Source organism: Zingiber officinale, chromosome 2A, assembly GCF_018446385.1.
Source record: "Zingiber officinale cultivar Zhangliang chromosome 2A, Zo_v1.1, whole genome shotgun sequence".
NCBI lineage: Eukaryota > Viridiplantae > Streptophyta > Magnoliopsida > Zingiberales > Zingiberaceae > Zingiber > Zingiber officinale.
The window spans coordinates 174,190,498-174,201,117 of NC_055988.1; the positions used below are offsets into that span (position 1 = coordinate 174,190,498).

A 10,620-nucleotide genomic window follows, 5' to 3' on the forward strand; every position below is an offset into this window, starting at 1 on the left:
CTCCCATCATATTCTTTTTTTTTTTCATTTTTTCTTATCACACTTTCTCTTTTTTCATTCTTTCCCATCATATTTTCTCTTATCATAATTTCCACTCATATCTATTTTTTTTTTAATTTTCATTTAATAATATTCATATTGATACTCATTTCTATTCCACCTACCATGATCATTTACATTTCTAAAAACAGAACCAAACGTCACCTAAATCACTATTTTGCCCATTATAACTGATTCCTTCGCCCTGGTTTCGTTTTTCAGCGCCGCCGCTTCTCTTTCACAATGGCGCTTCCGAAGCAGCGGCGGGAACGACGTCAACGACGGCAGCATCTGCAGCATCATGGAGAACCGGTGTGTAAGACCGTCAAGACGTTTCGCCTCACAAGCTCATCGAGGACGATGCGGCGCACCTCAAGAGATCTGGCAAGGTCGGATACATATTTATTTCCTTATCTTAATCTACTCGCAAAGGTCGTGTTCTTGTGTGATTTCTCTTAACTTGTATATAATTCATGTTTTCTATTTTTTCCCGGGTCAATAGATCTGCTTTTTAGTTGATCAGTGTTGGAACTCGATTATTAGCATGTCGTTTCAGAAGTGCCAACTGTTCGCAATGTCATTCCCTAGTTATTCGTTGAATTGTTCCTTTTTGTTTTTCTATTGAGTTTAATGGATCGTTTGAGATTTTTCTCTATGTTTTCTCTTTATAAATAACAGAAACAGAATTCTCAGGCAAATTGCAGGATTGAATAGCTGCAATCCTATCTCGAATCTGCACTTGGCAAACCGACACAACAAAATCTGCTCATTGAATCTACTTCATTGTTACGTATAAATCTTCCAGTCTGATTTGAACTTTGTATCACAGACTTGGTTTGGGTTCGCGAGGAGGTATTATAACTGTGATTCAAGTAAACAATTTGTTCCTATATTTAACTTGTTTTTGTCTGGAATAAAAGATTAGTTCTTGTCTTCTTCCTCGTTGCTTAGGATGATGTTCCAATTGACATTCCTGAAGGGAGGATTTCCTGCAAATTGATAGCAGTTCATGCTGCATTACAGAAAACAAAAACCTATGGATGAACTGCAAAAACTTTTGAGAGCAAGGGACACAAGGATACCAAAGGTGGATCAAGTTAGTGTGAGGCATGATGCGTGGGAAATACCAGAGGTTTGTTAGCTTAAGTTGTTTTATTGCTTTTATTCTTGCTTGGTTTGATGAACTAATTTGTTTACATGAGGGAATCCCTTTGATCTCTCAATTAGATATTTCATCTACCAAAAGAATTGCAAACATGTTTACGATAGCAAATTCATAGTGTTCATTCTTCACATTTCAATCAAGTAATTCGTTGTGAGCATAAGAATTAAATAACGATTAATCTCTATTTGTTTCAAGTAGAGGGAATTTCAACTCCAGCCGGAAGAGGTAGAAAAAACTTGAGAGACTAGGAACCTTGCCATCGTTTCTAATAGAAGTTCGATTCCCCAGTCAAGTTGAACAACTAATTGGAAGATCTAAGTATCCTTATGGCAAAGCGATGATGTCATGAGAGGCAACAGTTGAAAAGACATTCTTGTATTTGATTTTTGTTGAGATTTTTAAGATTGTGATACCACTGAGATATTGGTTGCTAAGGATGCGATTGATGCCAGGCAAGCAATTGCGATTATCTTGCGGTTTGATGAGAAGAAGGGTTTGAGGAGAAGACAAGAAGAGATAATCGCCGCCCTCTAGATTTTTTTGAAAAAAGAAAAGTTTATTTAATATTCGAGGATAATTCCTCTCACAGCTAAATACATGTTTATATAAACTCTAGACCTTAAGACACAAATAAAGGATAGAAATCATAACATATATACTCTAATTTCTAACGGGTAAAGAATTGAAAGAAATACTAACAAAAAGGAAAAAAGACTCATAATCCTAAAATCCCTAAATGGGCTCAAATCCTGAAGAGGAGTCCTGACAGAACGGTAAAGTTGTTGCTATGTGACCAAAAGATCACGGATTCGAATCCTGGAAACAACCTCTTGCAAAAAGTAGGATAAGGTTGCGTACAATGGATCCTTCCCCTAGACCCTGCATGGCGAGAGCTTCGTGCACCGAGCTGCCCTAAATGGACTCAAAGTCCAAAAATATAAAAGATAGAAATTACTAAAAATACCTTAAAGACTAAAATACCTAAAGATTATAAAAGAGAATAATTTCTTAAAAATAATAAAAAGAATCCAACGAATCCTTCTGCATCAATCATCCCAGGTTGAAAAGAACTTATCCTCAAGTTCATAGAACTGTTAGGTGGTAGCCCAGGAAGAAGATCTTCTGACTCCAAATCGATAAAATCTACTAGCAACTGATGCACTTCTACTAGTCTTCTTTAACAATTCTATAAAAAAAACCACCATGTTTGGATGATGGAGCTTGAAAAGGATCTCAATTGCTCCATATATTTTCCCTAATGAGTATATATATCATATTTTGATTCCTCCTCCTGTGAGTACCTAAAGGTGGGTGTAGGGCGTGGGGCGGTCACACCCCAACGATAAAGTAACCCTCTCTCTGAATAGAACTGCATATAAACCTCTGCACTCCTTTGATTTGTAGCATTTTGAAAGCAATTCAATCTAAATGAGACACTGCTGCACAAGTCTTCAAATGACAAGGCACCTTCTAGGAAATTTACTGATACATCCCCAATTCGAAATTGGTTAAAAATGCTCACAAAGCTAGAAGAGATGCGACCATCGTAAAGATAATTTGACAGATCAAAGAGCACGGCACTAGTATAATGTCCGGGAGTACCCCTATTGAGATTGTTGTGAGAGACGTTGAATGTTGACAGCTTAGAAAGAGACCATGCTAAGTCAGACAATCCCTCGAAGAAGTTGTTGTGGCTTATCTTGATGGACTAAAGTCGGGTGAGACCAACGATAGATTCTTGAGTAGTGATATAGCATGCATCAGTTGCTTCAACCTCGTAGTCAGAGTAATCAGATATTAAAGCTCCACGAGAACATAGTTCGTCTTCATTGTAATCTGTTTCATTGTAATCTGTACCTCGCTAAGATTCATATTCTGTCTAAAAGTATGAACAACGGGCTCAACAAACTCACCACTTTCAAATTTGGATTCTTCATTGTCATCATCCTCTTCGTCCAAGACATCTTCATCAAATTCGTTATCATCCATCTCATGCTCATCATGATATGTGTCTGGATGAGAAGTTTAATGAACTTCACCCTCCTTATCATCGTCATAAACTGGATCATTAGCCGTCTCAGTCTCATCTCCAATTTGAGATCAAGATTCCTCTAATTTTTTTTTGAGTCAAATTCCTCCTCTAAATTATCTTCGAATTCGTCTAGATTATCTCGGGCATTGAAGGTATCGTCCTCCATGGAAAACCCAAATCGTCCTGGGAAGAAAGTTTGAGTATATCTAAAGGAAAGAAAATGACCTTTCATCTTCTCCCAATCTCTGATCTTGGCCTGACCTTGTTGATCTCATAAGTGTCGCAAATGCTCCCACCATGCCAATGCTAGACCTCTGAGCTTGAAAGCAACCAATTTTACTTTCACCTGATTAGAAACTTCTTCATAATAGAAAATACTCTCCACTTTGTTTATCCAATCAAAAAAGCCTTGTGCTGATAACATACCAAAAAATACGGGCAAATTAATCTGAAAACCCAGGCCTCCATAAGGCGCCTTTCTACCATGACGTTTCTAGTATGAAGTCTGCTGGTGATAAGGGTTTTTGAAGGTAGACTCAGATCCACGATCTGAGATCTTATGATCTTCAAGATCTTGTGCCGCTAGACACTGGGTTAAATCTATGACTTGCTCCTGTAAATCCTTATCTCATTCTAGGTGCTACTACCACGATGCGAGGCTTCCTCAGTCCAAACCTACTTTGCTTGACCACGATCACGACTACAACGACCTTCCATTGGATTTGATACTTGATTTCCTCAATCGAAATCTACCTGATGCTGATTGGACAGTGATTATCCTGCGGGTTGACGATAAAGGGAGGTTTGAGGAATATGTAAGAAGAGATAATTGTTGTCCTCTAGATTTTTTCGAAAAAAAAGAAAATTTTATTTAATATTCGAGGATAATTCCTCCAAAAGCTAAATACATGTTTATATAGACTCTAAACCTTAAGACACAAAGAAAGTAAAGAAATCTTAACATATAGACCTCAATTCCTAACTTATTGTGACAAAAGGCGAATACGCTCGCCCCCAGCACCCCCGCCAACCCGTCCCAGGGTCAACACGGAGGAGGTAAATCACGGGCGGCTACTAGCCTTTGGAATAGTGACTAGCACATAAGGGAACTATTTACCTCGGCTTTGCCGAGATTCGAACCTAACTTATAAAGCAAGGAACGAAATCCTAATGAAAAGAAAAAAGACTCACAATCTTAAAATCCCTAAAAGTTTTACCTACTAAAATTCAAAAATATAAAAGATAGAAATTATTAAAAGAAACTCATAGAACAAGAAGAGAAGATCACAAAAATAAGAAGAAACTAGATCAAACAAGAGTCACAGGTTTAACATGTTCAAAAGCTTGTTTACATCCATGGTTGTTGGAAGATGATTCTATTATATCATCATCATTATCTCACATCCAGGGGCGGATCTATTATACGACTAGCGAATGACTCGAGGTAGCTCAATTTTCTTTTTTTGCTAATAAAACATCGTCAAAGAAAATAGAGTGAGGAAGAGAGCAGGAGTATATCAATCTGCAATGTACATACCACACCTTAAAATGAGCACTAAAAGTGTCCTCCAAAAGAGGGCAGTCTTGTTGTTGTCGCTATGCTTCAATTACTACATAGACATGCCCTCCTCTTGCTCCTCCTGTTCGGGATTAGCATGAGAGAAGGAGGACGAAGTAGACTTTTTGTTGCAGAGTAGAAGAGAGTGGTGGTCTAAGTAGGTGGTCCAACCAGATTGGTATGATCCACTGCTTAAGCTTATCACATCTTCCACCACCTCATCGATCATCGAAATATTCAAAGGAATGAAATGTGAAGAAGAAGAAGAAGAAGAAGAATGAGAGCCAAATCCAAGAAAGTAAGGATGGTATTGTTTGAGTGATGGGAAGGGAATTGAAGGCAGAATGGAAGGGTGTCACGCCATAAACAGCGAGGCGAAGTGGACCACGTACACAACATGTAATCATTAAAGTGGTGCCTCTCGATCTAACTTGTAGTCTATATACTTTGTAGCAGAGAGATTAATGAAGATCACTGATTGGGGAAACTATAAAGGGAAGGGAATATATCTTGTTTTTTAAAGTGAATTAATACATCATTCTATGCAATTCTAACATAATTTTTAAGATTTTATTTTAAAAATCTATTATAATTTTTAAAACTTATCGTTTAATAAAACAGATATATTTGGTGCTAAAATATAGTATCAATTAGCTCTATACAGTTGCCATGTAGCCTATCTTGTTCAACACTTTTATCATCTCAACTTATTTCATACTAAAGTTTTTGAATAATATGTACTAATTAGTTTGTGTTAAATTTCTCAATTTATATATTTTATCAAACCTAGTACAATTAATATGCATTCTATCAAATTTAGCATGATTACTATTTTTCTTTTTATATCAAAACTACAATATACGTACCTAGGTTATGTGAGGTATAGGTAAAGAAAAAGAACAATTATTCTTAGATTTGTATGTTGTTTGATCTCTTGGTGCCTTCACTCTAATTTAGAATTTTACTCTCTGTTAACTAAAACTTCTAGTTATGCCATTGTCGGTTACCTCTTATCTATTAAAACTTCATATACAAATCAAATAACCCATGACAAAGATTCCCTACAGTGTTGAAGGATGCGACTAGACCTGACCCTGAGCCGGTTCGAACCAGACCCAATTCAGACTCGTAACTGGGTCAACGGACTTGTTACCTGAACTCGGCCCCCCAAACCAAAAAATTCTGGATCCATCCCAGCTCACATCAGTTGTGTTCAAATGCTAAACAACACCTTTTGAGAGATGGTTTATCACTTCTTTTATAATCATGAAATTCGGAGCATTGTTACGTAATATATGTTCCTACTTATGTCAACTTGAATTCTCCTCAGGTTGGTGGTATTTCCCTTGCGCCTCCCAACAGTGGTACGCCACTTCCCTAAAGCCTTTGCATCTAAATCTTGCATCAAGCTCTATCCAGGTTGATATCTTTATTCTAGACCATCAAATAAGCACTGTTTGGCACTTACTGCAACGTTTTTAGCCAAGGAAAATACCTTTCCTTCTCACCTTGTGTACTTTGTAGAAAAATTCTTATTTTAATGTATAATCTATTCCTAAAGATGATATTAAATTGGGTTGAACTAGCAAACCAAATACTAATTAACTAGAATGTATCTTTTCTGGTTTGGGCTGAGCAATGCGTTTTTCATCAAATTTTGGCTAAGCAAATGCCAGTAAATTGACAAAATGACATATGTAGCTAATATATACAATACTTCCTTCTATGATTCCTTCTTAGCTGTTGACTTACTTGTCTTCCATATGCTGCTATATCACTAGTTCTTGTTTCCACTTTAGTCAATTCTTGTGTCACGACTTCTGTGCTGATAAAATGGTTTTTCAGGGGATATCTGTTAAGTCAATTCTAGTGGTGAGTGACCATCACACAAAAATCCACATCGAAGGCACTCGTTTCATCGTCGACGAATGTGGAGGGCTGGAGCAGTTTCCTGTGACTGCTATAATATGGTCCGCGATACTGATAACCTTGTCTCCGAAGCGAAGCATACGTAGCCTCTTAAGAAATACCGCTGAGGTATAAATAAATCAAGCTCAAATTTCATAATATTCGATTTGTTAATTTGTGAACATGTTAGTTAAGCCCATGAATAAATTTTTAAATAAAAAATAATAATTTTGATATTGAATTTGTAAATTTTACATTCTATTTATGAAATATATAAATAAATATATTAAATTTATTTATTAGAATAAAATTATAAATTTTAATAAGAATATTATAATTTTCTCTAAATATATAATTTAGTTTTTAATAAATATTTAAATTTATAATTTATATTTATTAGATGCGTTTAAATTCGATAAAAATTTGAATAAGTTCGTGAGATATTCGTTAAATAAAATTTGAATCCGACTCGATTATAAACAAGTTAAATTCAAATATTTAAGAATCGAATACATCTAGATTCGATTACACCTCAAAATATATGATTTTGTAATCTCCCTCTTTCTGTTTATATATTTAAAAATTCCAAACCTTTCAGAATTATTTGTTTGGGGAGTGTGCAGCTCGAGTTGCTATTTGTGAATTAATGGAATAAAAAAGTATGCAGATCAGGTGGAAATCAGCGCCCATGATCCATCCACCACAATACCAAATGCATGCGACAATTTAAACCACGTTTGCTTCGTCACCGGAGCAGACGATAGATGCCCATGGCTTTTGACACAATGCAGTCGTCCAAGCACGTCTGTGTTGTTGGCGCTGGGGCCTCCGGCCTCGTCTCCGCCCGTGAGCTCCTCAGGGAAGGCCACTCCGTCGTCGTGCTGGAGCAGAACCACGACCTCGGCGGCCAGTGGCTCTACCAAGACGCCGGCAGCGCCAAGGCCAGGGTCCACAGCAGCGTCTATGCCTCCCTGCGCCTCAATGGGCCCAGAATCTCCATGGACTTCACCGACTTCATGTTCACTCCCGTCGAAGGAAGAGACGCCAGGAACTTCCCCGGCCACCGCGAGCTCTTCCTCTACCTCAAAGACTTCGCCCGGTGTTTCGAGTTAACCGAACTCATCAGGTTCAACTCAGAAGCAGTCCACGTCGGCACGGCGGCAGCAACTGGCAAATGGATTGTGAGATCAAGGGACAGGAGAACTGATGAGGGTGAGTTAGTGGAAGAGATCTTTGATGCGGTTGTCGTTGCCACTGGCCATTTCTCCCTGCCTAAGCTCCCAAAAATCAAGGGTAAAGCATTCACTAAGATTTTTACATCATTTCGCCACTCTGTTACCTTCTCTTCTTCTGTGCTCCTCAGGAATGGAGGAGTGGAAGAGGAAGCAGCTTCACTGCCATGTCTACAGAATCCCAGATCCCTTCCAAGATGAGGTGGTTCTTTGATCTTTTTCAAAGAAATAGTTAAAACAGCAGAGGATTAACTCATTTCTCCTCTGTAATTGAATTCCTTACTTGTCTGTTAATATTTGCAGGTGGTAGTGGTCGTTGGTGGTTCAATCAGTGGACCAGAGATTGCTCTGGAGCTTGTTCATGTAGCCAAAGAAGTCCATATAAGTACTAAAAATGACGAAATCCCTGAGAAATTAGTGAAGCCTGTTTCCAAGTATGCACATCTGCACTGGCACCAAGAGGTAATTGTTGAAGTTCTGTTGATATTATTGTCTTCGATCGATACCATGAAGACAATGATAATTAGTAAGGATAACCCTATTTCCTCATATTATTTGGCCTGATCGATACTAAGAAATCAGACCAAATTAAGTAAGGATAATCTTCAACAAGTAATGGTATGAATCATATCAGTTGTGACCCCAAGCCAATGACGTAATGATTATGCCCTCAAATGAATAATCATGGATCTAATCTAAAGTTCGAGTTTTAGCTGCGTCGCACTATAAGAGATTTTTTCTTCAGTGAAGAAGCAACCTACAACGCTGACTGTCTGGGTGAGCTTCCATGAGTACTTTCCGACTTATCTTGGTAGCCGAAGGAAAACTTCTTTGGGGCCGGGTCAGTTACCCTAGGATTAGTCGGTTCGGAAAAATGGATATATGATGCCAACGAAAAAAAAAATCACATCTGCTGTGATTTTGTTTCAGATTTTTGAATGACTGCATTACATATGTTGCAGATCGATTTGCTTTGTGAAGACGGAACTGTTGTGTTTGCTGATGGTTCAAGTGTAGTTGCCGATACTATTCTCTACTGTACTGGGTAAATTAAGATCAACACTTGGTGCGAAATTCGATCCGAATTGTCGTGTAACTTCTCTTTTGATTGTAGGTATTCATATTCATTCCCGTTCCTGGACACTGAAGGAATCATCAATGTGGATGAGAACACAATTGGACCTTTGTATGAACAAACATTTCCTCTCTCTCTCGCTCCATCCCTTTCTTTCGTTGGGATTCCAAACAAGGTGACATTTTTGCTCCAAAGTTAATCCATCAAAAGGTCATTTTGTATTTTGAAGTTGATTGAAGTTGACGTTCTTTGATACTGCATCTATGCTATTTACAGATGTTATGTTAACTAATCAATGATGCAGTTTGCATTGTTTCGATTTCTTGAGTCACAAGCGAGATGGATAGCTCAGGTGCTCTCTGGGAAGAGGAAGCTGCCGTCCGCAGACGAGATGAGGAAGGCAATTGAAGAAATTCAACACCTTCAAGAGATCGAGGAAGGAAAAGATATCATACAAGTAGCTGCTGAAACATTGGAGGTAATGCCTTTCATATAAATTTCAAACTAAAAGCCATACAGAGATCAACAGTTGCAAGAACTAGCAAAACAAAAGCTTTGAAAAAGGAAATTTGCAAATGATAAGTAATAGCTTGAATTATGGTAATGTTATTCAATCACTATACAATTTCTCTTGATTTGTTTTCTTTTCTTGTGATAGTATTACGATAGGTACGGAGATCTATGTGATTTTCCACACTTGGAAGATTGGAGAAAAGAGATCATACTGAATAACTTCGAAAATTGTATAAACAATATTGAAACATTCAGGGATGAATAGCAAGGATGGTGATTTGCTTCTAGTGGTTCTTCTTGCAAAATTGAAAACCCAATCAGCCATCTCTATGAATTTTTCTTGTACTTTTGTTATTTACATTGTCATTGATTGTTCAATAAAGTGAGAATAAATCAATAGAATGATGCCTTTTGATTTCTTAAACATTTATTATTAGGCTATTATTTTATTATATCCTCTATAAAAAGATAATTTTATATAAAACAAATTAATAACAACATTTTCTTATATTTTGTATCCTATAAAAAGATAATTTTAGCCCCTCGACAATCGAGGCATGATGGGGATGGTAAAGCAGTAGAGCTCATTCCCATGGAGCGAGAATTTGAATCTCACATTGGAGTTTTTGAACGCCTACGGAGTTTGAACCATGATGACGCTAGGTCTTTTTCGTGACTTCCTTACACTTCTCATATTTATTTGATGGGTAATTTATGGAGTAGGATTGTTCATCTTCAAAATTAGTCAGGTCACAAAAGTCGATACTTGGATTATCAATATATAGTTATGTTACTCTACTCCTCCATCAATCCATGGACATTTATTGTTATATATATATATTTTAAATTCTCACTTTTTGTCATGAAAATTAAAAATTAGATTTGGGTAAAATCTCATCTTTAAAATCTAAATCTTAAACCCTATTTTTTTTTTAAAAAAAATGTTAAGTTAATTTGTCATATCAGCAAATGCCGATGGATTGCCATGCCTCGTGTGCGCACCGTGTGCACGACTGTGGGTGGCAGGTGCAAATGGATTGTGAGATCAAGGGAGAGGAGAACTGATGATGGTGAGTTCGTGGAAGAGATCTTTGAAGC

General features: G+C 37.3%; 1 protein-coding gene across 1 annotated transcript; it reads left to right on the top strand.

Moving 5' to 3' along the window:
* The first annotated feature begins 236 nt into the window (after positions 1-236).
* Positions 237-9,946, top strand: LOC122043389 (flavin-containing monooxygenase FMO GS-OX-like 8). Its single transcript, XM_042603975.1, has 11 exons — positions 237-428; positions 733-891; positions 991-1,171; positions 6,640-6,831; positions 7,370-7,995; positions 8,066-8,136; positions 8,238-8,396; positions 8,897-8,979; positions 9,049-9,184; positions 9,314-9,487; positions 9,668-9,946. Exons 5-11 carry the CDS (start codon positions 7,467-7,469, stop codon positions 9,785-9,787), a joined length of 1,272 nt encoding a protein of 423 aa, XP_042459909.1. The 5' UTR covers positions 237-428; positions 733-891; positions 991-1,171; positions 6,640-6,831; positions 7,370-7,466; the 3' UTR covers positions 9,788-9,946.
* Positions 9,947-10,620: the final 674 nt, after the last annotated feature.

What these genes read in the sequence shown, in the direction of transcription:
- LOC122043389 (XM_042603975.1), top strand. Translation starts at nt 7,467, where the DNA reads ATGCCCATGGCTTTTGACACAATGCAGTCGTCCAAGCACGTCTGTGTT. An exon ending in ATCTGCACTGGCACCAAGAG is followed by an intron (nt 8,397 to 8,896) that starts GTAATTGTTGAA and finishes CATATGTTGCAG; the next exon opens with ATCGATTTGCTTTGTGAAGA. An exon ending in ACTATTCTCTACTGTACTGG is followed by an intron (nt 8,980 to 9,048) that starts GTAAATTAAGAT and finishes TTTTGATTGTAG; the next exon opens with GTATTCATATTCATTCCCGT.